The sequence below is a fragment of the Pyrus communis genome, chromosome 12 (assembly GCF_963583255.1).
Source record: "Pyrus communis chromosome 12, drPyrComm1.1, whole genome shotgun sequence".
In the NCBI taxonomy this organism is placed as follows: domain Eukaryota; kingdom Viridiplantae; phylum Streptophyta; class Magnoliopsida; order Rosales; family Rosaceae; genus Pyrus; species Pyrus communis.
In genome coordinates, this window is record NC_084814.1 from 6,590,736 (window position 1) to 6,608,869 (window position 18,134).

The 18,134-nt window shown below is 35.9% G+C and overlaps 1 protein-coding gene across 1 annotated transcript; it reads right to left on the reverse strand.

Moving 5' to 3' along the window:
* Window positions 1-9,785: 9,785 nt before the first annotated feature.
* LOC137709970 (labd-13Z-ene-9,15,16-triol synthase, chloroplastic-like) lies at window positions 9,786-10,163 on the reverse strand. Its single transcript, XM_068448945.1, has one exon. The coding sequence runs from the start codon at window positions 10,161-10,163 to the stop codon at window positions 9,786-9,788; it is 378 nt and encodes a 125-aa protein (XP_068305046.1).
* Between the last annotated feature and the right edge of the window lie 7,971 nt (window positions 10,164-18,134).

The following is an 18,134-nucleotide window of genomic DNA, read 5'->3' on the forward strand; positions in this document are numbered from 1 at the left end:
AATTGGATGATGCATGCGACAATTCAAATCATTCTCCAACGGTCCTCAACATGAATGCATAGAAGAGGTACAGTGAGAGATCATTATGCTCTATGAAAATTATAAGTGTTGACGAGGCATTCGTTACTATGATTGCATGAAACTTATGTCAAGAATTTATTTAACGCGATTGTTTATAAGCAACCTCCACTACTTGTGAATATAAGTTCATAACTATTAGGTGAAACTCACTTATATTCTAGCGTCATATTCATGCATGAAAATTAAGCGTGCACTCTCAATAAACATACATAAATAAGTTATCAATCAAACAGTTAAACAAATTGAATTCACAACTTATGAAACGTAATTAGAAGTAATCAAATCATAATGCAAGCATAAACATATATTTCGAATCCCCCCCTAGCCAAGGGGGCTTCAGTTCCTCATACTTACAAAACAAAGAGAATTGAAATTAAACATTGAATTCAAAGGAAAAGAAACACCTAAACATTCCAACAACTCAAACTTGAATTGTATGAACGTTTAGGCCCGCTTCTCTTCCTCTTTGTTGTAGCAAAAGGTCTAAGGTGAGTTTTGGGGATTATGGATGATGTAGAATGATAGGTTTTGTGGAATGGTGAAGGAAGTGATGGTGTTTGGATTGGTAGGGAACTCACGGCACAAGGGGATGTTGTTGGTGTGTATGGATGATTTTCTGAATATGGAAGAGTGAATGAATGTTGTGTGAAGTGTGTATGGTTTTTATAGGGAGAGAATGGATGGGAGAGCATGTGAAGGACAGCTAGGTTAAGTGAATGCATGTGCAAAACAGCTAGGAAAAGTTGTGGAAAGCTGGAATTGCAAAGGGGAATGCATGTGGAAATGCTGTAATGAAATGGAATGCTGGAAATCTGGAGTGGGAGTGCACGGCAATGGGAGGAATTTCTGGAATGATGGCAGGTTGTGTATGTGAGTGATTAGGGTGAATGTGCATGTGCTTTGACATCTAGGTTGAATTAATTAAAGGGATTGCATGTGGCTTGGCTGGAATGAATGGAATGCAATCTGAAATGGGATGGGAGTGCACGGCAAGGTTGGAGAATGAATGTTTGATGGTGTGATTGAATGATTAAAGTGCATGTGGGTGGAAATGCATGTGGAATGGCTGATTGTTTATGATGATGTGCACGGCAAGGTTGGAGAAAATGGGTGAATGGCTGAATGATTAAGGAAGTGTTTAAGTGTTTAAAATAGGGAACAAAGCCCTTCCTTGCACGGCAAGGAAGGGAGACACAAGGAAACACACGGCATTGTCCTAAGGTTGCAAGGAATGTTGTTTTTGTGTTCTAAAATGCGTAGGAGTCTTCAATGATGCTCAAACATGAGGTCTTTTAGGATTTAACTTTCCTACTTCAAGTCTTCAATTTCGTCCATCCTCTTGGCTCCAAGCATATGATATCCATTCCAATCTCTAATTTGCTCCAAAAGGCTCCAAAAGGCATCCTTTTGCATACTTTGCCCTTAGAACCTGAAAACACACAAAAGAAGCATAAAGGACTAAAATAACTAAAGAAACATAACGTAAATGCACGAGAACAAGCCATTTAAGTCGCATGAATATGCTCCTATCAAGTAACGAAATCCATAAATATGTGAATATACAAGAACATAAGGAAATATGTAATCTAAAAGTCACACGACAAACAACAATCATAAGGAATATACAAACGCTAAAGAAATAATGATAATAATCTGAGTTAAACATAAACAAAATAGGAATATGGTAGGTCCCATCACTCGAAGGTGAAGCTGTACGACTTTGGGTTATGCCAGAAAAGAATTATAACTACATAACACACCGACACTAGCTGTGGCTAGTGAAGCTGTCTAACACTGGTTTCGCCAGTAAAGTACGTCATAATACCTTATCGCTCCTCTACTGTGTCCTATGACCATAGATGTATACATACTCAAGCTATGTGTATGTGCAATATGAATACCCACTAATTAATTACAAAAAACGTAACCCAAAATCTCACGCCAAATTTAGAATACCAAAACCTCATCATCCAAAGGCATAAGCATTTCAATGAACCTAATATCCATAACCATAAAATTCCATAAATCATTAAACTAATAAATCATAAATGTTTCATAAAAGCAGATTAAATAAATCATAAAGCATGAATTTAGATATTCAGTGAACTTATCATAAAACATACTTAATTCATGAAATGTAGAATTATAAAAACATGCTTTCCATGAATGCAACCTAATATTTATAAAACCATGCAATTTGAGAAGGGATCCATTCACAAATATTCTGCTACCAGGGAGCCGATTGAACTAGGGAGGACGGGATCACTTCCTACCAATGCACCTAAACACAAATAGGGACCATTTATTAAAACTCTATTAAAACAATCGAATTTGGGAAAAAAAAAACAGCGGATTCGGATTCGGCAAGTCAAAAAACCTAAGGAGGGACCTCGGGTTCCCCTACACGCCGCCGCAAGCGTCGCCATGGGGTGGCGGCCAGGGTCACCACACGTCAAGATGGGTCATCGAAAAATTCATCGGCGCCACCACCACAGTGCCGTGCCTTCGGTGAAGGTGTGTGCGCTCTACGTGCCAGCCATGAAAGCCTTCTATATGCCGCGAGTACAGACGTACTTGCCTTCTTCGAAATTCTGGAATTTTTCCAGATTTTTCCACCAACTTCAAGAACTCATTGGAGCTTAATACAAATCCAAATCGAGTGTTCAAAAGCCAAAATGTAGGAATGAGGAGAAGAGATTCATACACTTAGGAGGCCCAACAAAGATCAGAATTGGCCGAAAAAATGGCTTGAAGATGGTCAAACGACCATATTTTCGAATTTTCCAGAAATTAATAGTGACTTCCTTTGTGTTTCTCTATGTGCCTACACCACCAAAACAACCCAAAAACTTACTAATCGTGAACCTAGACACGATCTACAATGATATGGACCAATTTCGAGGCTTACTTTCGCTGAAATGGCAAGAATTCGCAGGAGAAGTTCTTGCATAGTAACCGCATGGTGCATTGCGGGGAGGAAGTTCCTAGGTGTTTTTCTCCTAATTTTTTGTTCAAGGCCTCACCATAGTGGCTAGGAAGGGTGGAAGGTTGGTGGTGTTGTTGGTTTGTTAGTGTATGAGTGTGTGTGTTCGACAAAGAAAAAGAGAGAGAGTGAGAGAGATGAGTGAGGGAGAGAAGAATAAGAGATTAAAAGAGAGAGAGAGAGAGAGAGAGAGAGAGAGAGAGAGAGAGAGAGAGAAAGAGAGGTACTCGGGAAAGAGAAGAACACCCCAGAAAAATGGGGAATCTGCCACGTGTCAGCTAAGGGAAGGTCCAAAATGGAGAAATATCTTCAAATATGAAATTACATAAATGCCCTTGACATTCAAAAATTCGTAGAAACTTTGTTTTAGCTCCAAAATCAATTTCGCTCATGCCTATGTGTTTGTATCAATGATCGCTATGTAAATAAATTAAAAGAAAAATTCCTACATCATAAAACAAGAGTCAACGAAAGTCAATGCTTTCGTCGTTAGGGGTACTTTTGTAAATTTAACTAATTAAAATGTAAAAGCAGAGACAAGTTGTTACATTAAAGCTGAATTTCGAAGAAGATCGGAGGGTATAAAACTAGAACCAAGACTTTGAAGTTTGGTATCTTGGTCTGCATCGCCATTCAATATTTCTTCACCCACTATTGGCCAAACCAAGAGGGAAAATATTCCGTCCAAAATTACATGGTTAAACCTAAGGAAAACTAACCAAAAGGGCTTGAAAACCAAAAATCATGTTGTAGGTTTATTTAATAGTTAGTACAAAGATCACTTTTAATAAGCCCAACTTAAGATTGGCTAACCTAAATAATAAGCTGATTTGTCACTTTTGCCCTTAATGGTTTTAGGTTAACTTACGTTAATTAATCTGTTAGTTTAGTTATTTTCAAATTAGCACAACCGGCTAGAAGGTTTTTTTTTTCTTTCAAAAACATTGTAGAGTTCTTCAATCTATAGTTTTTAATTTTTTTTCGTGAACTAGTTGAAGGTTTTGAGAGTCGCTTGTTTGAAATCTTAATCTTCGTGTTGTTTGTTTAGGTTCTTCGAAGTAAGAATTATTCTTCAATTCTTTTTTCTGAAACTTGGTTGAATGTTTTGAGATTTTATTTTAAATTTGTCATCTTCGTTATTGTTCATTGTTTCACTAGAGTTTCATAATTGATCGCTGTTCTTCATAGTTTTGTTGTTTTGAGTTAATCAACACTACATTACAAGTTCTAAGATTCTAGTTTCATAGTTTTTCACTACATTTTGTCATTGTTTATTGTTATTTGCATATAATTTTTGTGTACTGATTTGTAATTGTTTATTTATTTATTTATTTGTTCATTAGTTATGGAGAATGGTAAACTAACTCAGTTTACATATGGCGGTTTATCCATTGTTAATTCTATTTCATCAACTTCTACATTCAATCAGATTTGTATTGATATTTGTTCAAGGTTTAAGGGTTTGAGACTTGGTTTTGAATGAAGATCCTACTTGTCTTCTAGATTGTGATGCTGATGTTATGAATATGTTGATGGTTCTTGATGTTGTTGGAAAATACATCGTAGAAATATTGGTTATGGATAAATGTGATGGTTCTGTAGTTCAATTACCTATGGATAACGTTTGTTCTTTGTGCCGTACATCAAGCTTTATGATTGTTGTTGGTGAAAATGATCATTTAAGGAAGTATGGTTCTCATGGTATCCATAATTATATGCCATGTCAGTGAGATAGTTACATAGCATCTGAGAGGCAAATTTTTAGGAGAGGTTTTGTTGATTTCTGAGATAAATTGAAGAAGTTTTCTATTGAATGTGGTTTTGATTTGAAGTATTTGAAGATTGATAAGAATCGCATTAGTGTTGAGTATTGTAGGAAGGAATCTGATGGTTGTCTTTGGCGTGTTTATGCATCCAAGTGTGATATTAATGATTTTTTCGTTATTCGGAAGTTGCATAATGTGCATACATTTAATGGTATGATTCGAAAGAAGAAAAACAAAGTTGTTGGCCATCAATTTGTTGCTTCTCACATAAAGGACAAGGTTCAATCAAATCCTCTTATTAAATCAAAGGAGATTATCTCAAACTTAAAATAGTTTTCTGGATTAGATATTGATTATGCTACTGCATACTTTGGCAAAGAGAGGGTAGTTTTTGAACTAAATGGTGATGATGTCAATGCTTATAAGTTCATGCCTTGATATGTTGAATCTACTTGTTCAAGCAATCCCGAATCTGTGTTTGAGCTTGAAGTTATCCTACAGACCAATAGATTTCTTCATTTATTCATTTCTTATGATGTATGGATTAAAGGTTTCATGTTTTCCCGACGTTATTCTCTGATGGTACTTTTATCAAGAGCAAATATAAAGGAACACTTCTATCTTACTGTGCAAAAAATGGCAATGATAGTTAGTTAATACTTTCTTATTTTACATTCGATTTCTTTTTTTTTTTTTTTTTTTTTTTCTTTTTGTATCTGGATGTGCAAACACTTTTCATAAATAGTTGAAGCATAGTTTAAGAAATAGTTCCATGATATTTATACTAGCAGTTCCATCACATTTTCATAAGTAGTTGACAATTGACTTTATTTATTTCTTTTTCTTGTGCATAGATATTTCATTTTATTTTAAATAAAGGAAAAAAGATGCAGATATACTTCAAGATACCAGGTGTCTAGCTCACAGATATATGTTGAAATTTGAGCAATCAAGCACTTATCAAGGCCGCGTTGAAAACCGCTTAAACTTGACTTGACATTTCTTGAGCTCGATGAATTAAATGTTGACCTCTACAGTTAGACGATCTACTTGTTCCTTTAGATCATTCTTTCTTTGGTGTTACTTTTTCTCTTTTCATGTAGCAAAAAGAATCAACTATCTGAGTTGACATAGGTCTGTTTGCCATCAAACTGTGCATATCTTCTTTGAACACCATTATTCAGTAATAGTTGAAATCTGTACTTTTTATTGTCCCGTATTCATCGTTACAGAAAAGTGGAACAAGTTTTAGATATATAACAAGTTGGTATTTTTATACAAGAAAAGCATTTGTGTGTACTAAATGTTGATTTAAGAGTGTTCGTAGTACTTATGTGTTCTTTGTTAAGCTAAACTGAATTAATCTTCTTTTGTCATTTGGTTTAACAATCTTGTATACTTGCAGTTAGGTTTATTGCATGCCTTTGTCTCTGTGATTTGTTGGTGGAAAGTTATCCAACTGTGATGAAAGCTCGTCTTTTAAATCAAAATTGAATGAGGGAGTGTCCCAATGACTTTCTCTTTCTGTTTGGTTGTTGTTCTCGCAATTGTTTGCGTTTTGCCTTGCACGTCATTCTTCTGGATAACATCATTGTTTATTATAGCTTCAATGTCAACTTCTTGATCTGTTACTTTTGTCATTAATGTAACTCTTTTCTCCCAGAATGTTTGTTGTCCATCATCACATTTAGTTATTTGGTGGATTCCCTCCTTCTTCAAGTATTTACGTATACGATTTTGTGTTTTAAAGAATGAGGATCTTGTTCTTCTTGAATCTTATGGACTGCTACTATTTCACCTTTCTATGTGTTTTCTTGCGTATTGTTTTTGGACGAGTCTCTTAAATCTACAAGCATAAAGATCAAATATTGAACATCAACACGTACACATAAAATTTTAAGATACATGTGTCGATCTTAAATACTTTATGTTTGTTGAAAATTTTCGTGAGGTTTTTAGTTTGTCGGATTAAAAGTAATTAGGTTTGTGTGAAGAAAATACTCACTGATAGCCATACTTGATTTCTTTTCGTTGCTCGCTAGGAAGGGGAGAATTCTTGTTTTTCATATACAGGACATTCAATCTTGGATTAATTTAATTAACTAACATGATTTTTATCGGATGTGCAGGAGAAGAAATATGTTCTATGTATACTTCGTAAAAATGAGGAATTCAACAAGAAACAAAAACAACGAGCAGAGGAGGATGAGATGTTTGGAGAAGATGGTAATAAATCAGCTTGTTCGATTGAGACACACGGAAAACGGCAGCGTCTCTTACCATGTGTACCTGATCTGCAATACCTTTAGCCACGCAACAATATGATCAGTAGTCCACCATTAGCAGGTGGATTAGTGCATGCAAGAGAAGAAAAACCGGGACAAGAATTACTTCTACCTTGCGTTAACAACGTACCGTCATTTGCAGACAATGTACTGGGTGCCTTGCAATGGGAAGAAACTTGGTGTCAGTAACAGCAAAAACTCCAACCATGCATTGACAATATTGTAACACCTGCTGTAACACTACCTGATGATTTTATCAATATGTTGGCGACTCAGGATATACTGCAACTATGCAAGCTGATCGTCATTATCCATATGTCAGTGAAACCGGATTTACTTGACAACTCAAGCTCATGATCATCCTTATGTCGACGCCTCAGGATTTACTGTGACTACTCAAGCTCATGATCTTCATCAATATTTGGATGGCACAGGATTTGCTTCGACTGCTCAAGTTGATCATCTTCATTCATATGTCGACGGCACAGGACTCAAGCTCATGATCTTCATTCATATGTCAGCCGGATAGGATTAATGCGACTACTCAAGTTGATCATCTTCATTCATATGTCGACGGCACAGGATTTGCTGTGACTACTGAACCTCATGATCTTCATCAATATGTTAACGGGACAGGATTTACTGCACCTGCTCAAGCTGATCATCTTTATCCATATATCGATGACACAGGATTCACTTCGGGTTGGTTTGGTATTGCTGTGCTTTGAAAAAAAGCTGCTTCTGCTGTGCTGTGAGAATAAGCAGCTGTGAAATAAAGCAGCAGAGTGTTTGGTAAACCTTTTTGTAAAAGTGCTTTTGAAAAAAAAAGCAGTATTATAGTGTTTGGTAAACTTTTATGTAAAACAGATGTGAAAAAAAGCTAGTTTTTCAAAGCTGGGTTTTGCAGCTTCTTGTTTTTGGCTTTTTTTTCATCCAAAACTGTGAAAAAAAGCTGAAGCTGAATGTTTACCAAACACAAAAACAGCTCCTAGCTTTTTTTGATACCAGCTTTTTTCGAATACTACTCATCTTTATCCACCAAGTAATAATGTGTTCAGAGGATTGGGCGATTTAGTCAATGATAATTGCGCCTCAGACTATATAGGGGATGAGGATCCCTGAGTTTCTGTCGATGAGCTACTCAGACTAACACCAGAGCCACAGCATGAGGATCTGTGAAGGAGAATGTTGTAAATTTTTAGGTTTTGGGTTATGTATTCCACTCATGTTGTAACAAATATTTTCCGAACCGGTGGTTGCTTCTATTGCAATCTTTGAAATTCAAATTTATATCCTTTTCTTTCTCTAATTAACTCGAACTTTAATTTATTTTTTGCTAGCTTAATTATTTGCCATGCAAGAGAATATTTAGCTTATTTACTTTCATCGTGTACTGAACTTATATATTTTTCTTATATATTGCTACTATTTGAAAGTGGAACAAATTTTAATTTCTCTTACGACACAAAGTTACAAACCGCAAGAAAGGGAAGGAATACCAATTAATATTTTGCCTAGTGGCATTTGGCTCAAATTAGGTAGGTCTCATAGTCGACTCACATATAAAATGATTATGATACTACATATTTGCTGTGATTGTTGCTAGCCTAATAATAATGGGCATGATTGCTTACGTTTGTTCTGATATTCTGAGTGCATTATAATATCACATTATTTTTTTTCAAAAAAAAAAAAAAGAAGAAGAAAAAAAAAACATTTCCAGACAATGAAAAGAAATTGTTTCAATTTCCAACATCTTGACATATGGGAGCTCTCTATAGACAATGAAATTTATAAAGAAAGTTGAGACTTCATCATAAAATTATTAGCAATATAAAAAGTAGCCCAATTTACTTATAAACTCATGCAAGGTTCATTCTTTTAGCAATGTGAATTTATTTTCAAGCTACACCAACTTGAAAGAGCAACATAATCAAATAAGTAACATTGGTAATTAGACAACCACTTTTCCCACTTTACCTTACTATTGCCGCTAACATTATTTCACTCGCACTGTTATATATAATAGAGCTCAGCTTTCTTAATAGATTATTACATGATGTTTGTACCATACTTTACTGATCTCAAAATTATCGAGCGTTGGTCAACTTCATATCTTTAGGGACCCACTAAAGGATTCGTGTTGAGGCACCCCCTGCCAAAGTGCAAGAGTTTCCCTCCAACTAGGAGGTCAATCACAACGACAAACATGTCAACGTCTAAATAAAAGCTCCTAGAGTCCCACATTGACTACGGACGAAAACATACGCTTCTCGTCAACTATAAAAGGAGATCCTACAATTAAATCCAAATCCCATTATTGTACCTAAATTATTATTAGAACTCACTAATGATGATTATGCTTTAACCATTGTATTATGTAGACTCTATATTATTAATAAGAACTCCTCTACCCTGGTGGACGTAGCCTGACTACAGGTGAACTTGACTTTGTTCCAAAGTCTCACTGATTTTGTGCATCGAACACATGATTTTTCCATGTCCGGAAATATACACTCAACTAGCATCCCCATAAATCTTTGTTGGTCTAACAGAAATTCTGTAATCAAGATCCAAAGTCATTCTTGATAACACACTATTGTTTTCGCTTATTAGATTGTTGCTACCCACAGGTGGAGTAGACGTAGGGGAATGAAACACGAGGGCTTCTTACTCATAGAGTGTTGGATCCGACAACCGTGGAGTAGGGATGGTAACCAAAGGTATCTTCTTCTTCAAAACAATCCTAAACTTCTGCGAAACATCCGACTCCTCTCCTTGTGGCAGTTTCCAGTCAAAAGAATGCAAAAATGTAACAAGTAAATGCATCACCATCCTCTCAGCCATTGCAACCCCTGCCCATATTCTTCTACCTGACCCAAACAGAAAATAGTTGAAGTCACTCCCACTGTAGTCCCATTTACCATTCAAGAACCTATCCGGGTCGAATTCCAGTGGATTTTCCCAGCTAGAAGGATCTCTATGTTTCGCCCAAACGTTGATGAAATTCGAGAACCTTTCGGAATGGTGTAGCCTCCCACGGTGCATGTTTCACACCAACAACACACGAAGAAACCGTCAAGGTGAATTTCCTTTGCAATGCCCTGTAAGTTCATACTTTTGGATCCTATGGTTTTTTACTCATTTCAGCTTGTCTAATGTAGGTTTTGGGGAAATGTTTCAATTCAAACATTGATATTCATTCTCTTAAACAGGTTTCCAACTCTAAGTAATATTTTAGTTGAATGGTAGTTTATGTTATTTTTTCCTTCATTTTCCGTTTTTGGTTTTTTTTTTTTCATCAAAGGTAGGTAATAATCATTAAAACGAAGTCCAAACGGACTAATTACATCTTACATAGTCCTAGAAGGAACCGACATATGAGCATGAGTAATGGTTCTTCATTGCAGTAATTACAAAATAGTACGTACATAAATTAAAAACTATAAACACGTTTTAACCCCAGAAGATTAATTAGTCCTCGACCTAGAGGTGGCTAGTAAAGAAAACCCTACAGCCTAGGTGCTGGATGACGCACCGCAACTGCTCGGAAATCAGAAGTCGCCAACAACTCACACCACCAATTTCGCATCACAAAATAAGTCGTGAATGATGAAGTAAATATCAGCTTCAATTTGTATCCTTGCTAAAAGTAATTAGCATCACACAAATCCTCGTGCACAAATGAAATGTCAATTATGTATGTGAAGGGATTAACATGCTAGTTTCAAAGTGTCGAGGCCTCAAAATGCATTTTCATATTAATCAAGTCATGCAACAAATATTCCTAGTGTGGCATGCATGCTTTATATTTCATCCGTGGGAGGGAGGGGTATCAATTCACCTCCCCAAAACTAATGCGGTGTAGATAATATCGTTTACTAAACAAAAATAATACTTTTTTTTTATAGAACAATACTTGACTACTCAAAGATGAGTAGAAACTCCTACTAAAAACTCTTAGTGTTTTAATCACAGAGCTTTGTGTTCATGATTAGAATCGTTCATACTATGAATTACACTGTAAAGATTATCTCTGCAAAAAATAAATTAAAACTAAGGTCGTTTTGTCAATCTATTATAGCAAGTATATAGACGGTTCATAATACTTTTAGCAATACCGTTCATTTGTTTTTAAACAGTTTGATGACTAAATGACCTTAATTTTAATTGATTTTTTTTTTTGCTGAGACGATCTTTATATAGTGATTTATAATATGAACGGTTCTGATTATAAACACGAAGTTCTATAAATTAACAACGAACTATTTTGAAATTTTTTGAGTAGGAGTTCCTACTAATCTTTAAATAGCCAAGTATTGTTCTTTTTTATATGGGATAGGATCAAAGGACAAATGTTTCTACTTCTTTGTAGCTTTTAGATTTTATAACATTCAATGGTTTAGATTAAAAGTGGTGTGAATAGTTTTAAACATTAAATGACTTAGATGATGATGTGGATTCTAATTAATAAGGAAAATATTAATCTAAATTAAACACAAATATCTAATAGAATAAAATTGAAGAAAATAATAATCAGAATATGAATCCTAATAACAAAAAAAAACATGAAATCTCTTCTTTGCGATGAGGTCTTCAATGTTCAAATAATCAGAATTTGAATTCTAATAAGTGCAAAGCTTGATGTTCCTATTTCCACAGTAAGATCGCTAGAAACATCAGAGATTAGCCTGCGTAATAGAAAAAAATTGTTGCAAAATAGAAATGAAGCGAGGCAAGAAAATCTATATCTAAGTTACAATCTAGAACCAAAAGCATACAATCTCTGACACACCCCGATCCGGAATGTCCACCTAGACTTCGAATCGAGCTGTGTTGGCCAACACCAGGAGGGTGACGAAGCCATAAGGTGTAGTGATATGGAAAATGTGAATAAATTTAAACCTAAGTGCCTAAATGTAAGATTGCGCATGTGAGCAGAAATGAACCCATTTCACACGTGATGTCAGAGTATTAATAAAATACAGTAAAGGTAAAAGAGGAATTATACCGTCGGTAATATTCCCACAACAATAGTTTGCCAGAAATCCTCGTCGACACGATAGCTCAACCACTAAAACCTGGAGGGGCAAAAAAAAAGGGTGAGTGGGCCTAAAAATAAAATTTAATAAAAACCTTTTTTAAAACTTTATAACTCCTCGCCGTAAAACAAGCATAGTTTCCAAAATATACATACTATGTATAGTATGAAAATACTTACCATAGCCTGCAATATCTCAAGAATTCAATACAGCACAATATTACGTAAATAAGTGCATGACGTCCGTAATAGTATAATCTCGCATAAGCAAACATATCATAATGAGTGCTCATCAACATATGCTGACACACGAGTTCATGCAGAGATATTCTGACATGAACAGGACTGGGTGTAACAATGATATTTGCTCTTGTACTACAATCATGTGAAGATTGGCTCTATATGCAGCACATACGAGTCCTAATTGCCTGTAACAATCTAGGACAAGACTGACACCTACAATGGATCAAAAGTGAGCATACGGTGTGTTGTAAATTTGCCCTAAAGCCAATTATATGATGATACTTTATGGACATTTCACATGTTAAACTAATCTAGTTTAATATAAAGGGCAAAGATTATTGTTTAAAGCTATCTCATATAAATGTTATATGCTTAAACGATAAGTCCAAGGAATATGTAGTTGGGAAAATGTGATCTAAAGAAGTTAGATTCATAAAACCATTCTCTTTCGTATACGTATCCTAAAAGTTCCTGATCATAGGATTGCCAATTGGGCATTGACAGTCCATTAAGATCAGTATGTGTTATGTCTTCTCTTAGAGAGAGTGACTGGTCTTGAGTCATTGGTGTGACTGACACCAAGACAAGCATGTAGGTGCTCAATAGAGAATGAGTCCATTGAACGCGATCAACAAGGAGTTCTCATACTCATGTCACATGAGAACTCATGGTTTGGATAATGTAAAGTAGTCCTTTGATCTGAGGCATCATAGTTGTCTTATGGTTAGGTCCTTGATCTTTGACTATGTCAAAGTCACTCCGTCAAAGGGTGTCCAAGACATAGTTAGGTTAAGCCATTTAGCCATGGAGGCAAGTGAATGCACAATAAGGGATCTCTAACCTTCAAACATTTTGAGGGAGAATACTATATGAAATGATTAAGAATCTCTGATCAGAGTATGAATGAGATTTAGGAAGTCGTTCCAAATCACATTCAAGATAATCATATAAGTAAGAGAATCATATTGGATAGTAGACATGAATAAACTATCAAACCAAACAATGTGGTCAAGAGTATTGTATTAGAGAAAGATCGTATTGTATTGTAATCCCAAACTGAATAGGTTCTCCACCTCTTCTGATTAGCTTGGGTAGCCATGACATACTGCTAGGTGCCACACATGGTTTGTGGAAGCCCTAAAGGTGTATAATCACTAAAGGGTGAATTGAAAGTAAGTTTCAATTCACAATCGATTTGAAGAGTTCTAATCGCTCATTGCCTCATTAAAAGGAACTTAATGGATTGTACACCGTGTAACGTAGAGATTGAAGAAACAACGGAGATGAGTAAGGATAATTAAATGGTTTAATTATTTATGGCTAGGATTAATTAATATGTTAATTAACGAATAAGTTCGTTTTAGCTTTTGAGTAATTAGTGGACCTCAAGGCACATTGGGCTTAGAACCGTCAAGTCCATTAACTTAAGTTGTTTGACAACTTAATGACTAAAGACTCAAAAGGGCCCAAACAGCCCAAAGCCTTTAGAAGGCCGACCATACCATGAATGAAAGTTTTTGTTTCTTTTTGTCACTTAAGTGAAGTGACTAGATAAATGACTTTATAGCCAAAATTCGAAAGGGTTCTCTCTTGAGGAAATTGGAGAGAACATAAGCTCTTTTTTTTTCTCTCTCTAGGAGGTCGGCCCCCTTGGAGGGGGATTTACTAGTATCAATCATCCTCCAAGGTCACTCATCTGTTCTTCAAGTCCCTCCTTGGTGTGGAAACTTAGAGGTTCCCTTTCTTGGGAACTTGGAGTATCCGTTCAACCATTCTCCTCCAAGAAATCCATGGAGCTAAAAAGTAATGAATGAAGGCCTTCTCTCTTGGGTGATTAGCCTTTGCTTATGCAAAGAGGTGCTTCAAAGGTATAAAAGTTTCTCAACTCTTTTCTTTAAGATTTGAGTTAAGTCTTGGTTCACCACAACTACTAGGCCTTGTATTTCATGGGTATAGTTTTGTTTTTGAGTGCATACAAACATGATTCCGCCTTTAATTGTTAATTGCATGCATAGATGTTGCTCAAATGAACTTGTTTTTCACAAATTTATTCCTTCATGGCACGATGTGCATGTACACATGAAAGACTGGCCTTGACTCGGGCGAGTACTAACACCGGTGCAGCAAACGATGAGCAGATAACACAAATATAGTCATGCCCTAGTGATTCGATAGTTCTAATCAACATAATATCATTCATATCCGTAACTATAATTATGGTATCAATAATAATACTCATACCTGTGCATCCCGTAGGACGTAGCATAACTTCTTAATTTCTATCAATGTGCTAAATCTTATAACCGTCATGCTAATCTAGGCGTATTGTAGAAAACTCTTTATGAAATGTATAAATGAAAACTAACAATTATATATATATATATATATATATATTATATAAAAGAAAAGACCCACTCACAGTTGCTTACGATGTCACATCTGTTTGAGTTAGGAAGCCGGAGTCTCCGATAGTAATTGCACCTAAACATAATATTGTGACCCATTAATAAAACTCAATTAAAACGCTTGAATTTGAAGAAACGGATGACATATTTGGAATCAACGTGTCGACGACAGATTTGGAATCAACGTGTCGACGACAGATTTGGAATCAACATGTCGAAATACTCTAAGGAGGGTCTCGGGCAATTTTCGTAAAAAGTCAACGGTTAACTTTAAAAGTCAACCGAGACGCCCCGGTGGTCAACTACGTTAACACTTTATAATTTCACTCAATGGGTGCCAAAAAGGGACTCGGGACGTCGAAATTATCCTAGGAGGGTTCCTGAGAAAATTCCGAAAAAAGTCAACCTAAGGAATATTTTGAGCCCATTTCAGCCCATTTCAAAAATGGGTCGGGTTGGAACAATATGCAACATGCTTAGGCTTAGGCCCCTTTTTTTATTTTATTTTATTTATTTTTGGGCGATTGCTCTGCAACCGCCGAAGACTGGAAGAAGAAGGCTGGAACTGGGCTGAGTTTGGCTGGAAAAGTTCCAAAGGCCCTAACTAGTTCATTTCTCAACCAAAATCAGAAATTCAAAAGCCAAAGTAAAGCTCAAGAGTTAAGGAATTGAAATATACCAAAGTGAGGTTGAGCCGAGGTCAGGATCGGCTGAAAAAAGGACTGCAAATTTCGGATAGTTCACTGAAATCTGGGAAAAAGTTCCCTCGATATCTCTATGTAGTTCCACCATCCAAAATTACATAAACACGATCATTAACAACCACGAGGATAAAAGAAAGGGGTTCAGAATGTCCGGATGCTTACCTAAGCCGTGAATGGCGAGATTGGGCGAAGATGGTGGTGGTCACGATTTCGCTGCATAGTGAGGTGAGGGGGGAATTTTGCGAACGTTTTCCTTCGTTTATGGGTTCATAGAACTCACAGAGGTAAGGTTGTAACGATTTTGCTGGTGGAGCTCGCTAGAACGACCAAGGTGATGGTGGTGTGATTTCTTTGTACTTGCAGAGAGAGAGGGCCGAGATAAAGAAGTCGGGAGAGGAGAGAGCTGAGAGGGTTAAAAGAAGAAGGTGAGGTGGCAGTCATCTAATGGACGATAGGATGATGGGGATTTGAAAAGTGAGAGAAAAAGTGTCCCGAGGTAGGGGGACACAGGAGAGGTGAAGGCATGGGGCGTGGGGCCCACATGTCTCACAAAACAATACAAAATATCTCTAAACTTGAAATTACCAACTTGCCCTTAGTATACAATGTTTCATAAAATTTTAACCGTAACTCCAATTTCAATTCCGCTTGTGCCTACGCGTTCGTGCCTTCGAGAATTTTAAGAATACGATAAAATAGTAACTTGTACGAGTCACGAAAAGGCGGTCAACGAAAGTCAACAATATAAAGTAGCCAAATAGACTGAGAGAGCCCACCTGTTGGAGATGCTCTTATAATATAAGAGGTTAATTAATTACACTAACAAGGTTTATCATTTTTTCAAAAAATTATTTCATGTTTGGTAAATTACACTAACACTCTTAGTTTCAAACTTTCAAGGTATAAATAAAAGAATAATGTACAACTATGTTCTCAAAAAGAAAGGTACTTATGTATACGAAACTAACTCCCTGCATTATGAGAGCATCTCCAAAGGAGATATCAAATTGTCCAAATCATCAATAACGGTAACAAAAGGCAACATTAATGTTTTCCAACCGAGAAGCCAAATTTGATGTGACATGACATGGATTGACATCTCTCCCCTTTGCTGCCAAATTTGACAGCACCTTCAAATTTTTTTAAATTAAATATTAAATGCTTTTTATTAATTTTTTTATTAGTTTAAAGCATTATCCTTTTGTTTCTTTTCATTCCCAATGCAAAGAAAGTACATGAATTATTATTTTATATTTAAAATTTGACATATCGGTTGGAGAGCAAAAGCTTAAAAGATGTCAAAGTGCCATGTAAGCCTTCAAATTTAAATTTTAGGTTTAAAATTTGAAATCTCCTTTGGAGATGGTCTTAGGAACTAATATAGAGATAATGGATGAAAGACCTCCACATTAATTGACCGTAGTTGTTAAACAACTTTAGAGAAGATAGCTACCTCCACTAACCCATGTGCGTTGTCAAATGAATTTTTCTAAATCACAATTTTCTTTTTAATTAACCCTTAAATATTTTCCTTCTCTATTCATTGAGGAAAAATAAGGAAGAAAGTATTATTTGATCAATCTAAAATGAGGAAATTGTAGTAATGGTCCCTCAACTTTAATTCAATTGGAGTAATGGTCTCTCAACTAAAAATTCATGACCATTGATTCCTTAACTCATCAAAATGCCCATCTATGGTCCTTTTCATTAACTCCATTTGAACTTCCGTCAAAATAAGTCACATGTCACGCATGTGAGGCTGAATCAAGGGGCAAATATGAAAAATCAAATGAGAAAAATTGTAGTAATGGTCCTTTAACTTTAACCCAATTGGAAAATCGTCCCTCAACTTTACCCAATTGGAGTAATGGTCCCTCAACTTTATCCCAATTGTAGCAATAATGCTTCCGATATTACTCATTTTGATGAAATTCTGATGGAGTTGACGAAAATGACCATAGCTGCACATTTTGATGAATTAAGGGACCAATGGTCAATTGAGGGATCATTACTCTAATTAGGTTAAAGTTGAGGAACCATTGCTACAATCTCTCATCTAAATTACATTCAACACTTAGAATGATGCTATTTGGACACACACACACATAGACACACAGATATACATATATATAAAGTTGATATCATCAATTTCGGCACATTCTCTAAAAGAGTGAGTCCTAACATTATAGAAAATACCTGCATGAACAATAAAACATGTCAATGATAATGTTAATTTTGTGTGTCTATGTAAATTTATATTGTATGCAAAATGGAGCAAGGAGCAATTGTTCGAGCGAAGATTTCTCCAAAGAGGGCTCCTTGGCACTCAGCACAGCTCCCTAAGGGATTGGCACTTTGGATGTGAAGTCCGGCTCTTGCCTGCTAATGTACTGCAAGAGGAGGACAAAGTTAGTTTTGAAAGGTGCTTTTGTAGGGCCTTAGGTGTAGGCCTTGAGGCTTGCAATCAAAACTAAGTGTTAGGCATGTCACTGCTATCTTAGTATAGTAGATGTAGAACAAGATTGTGCTTAGTCGATTACTTGCGTCTCAAGTTACTCGGACTTCTTGTTATCAAAGGATTGTCGTGGATGGGTTAAGCACACATTAAGTCCTTTTTCTTGCCTTG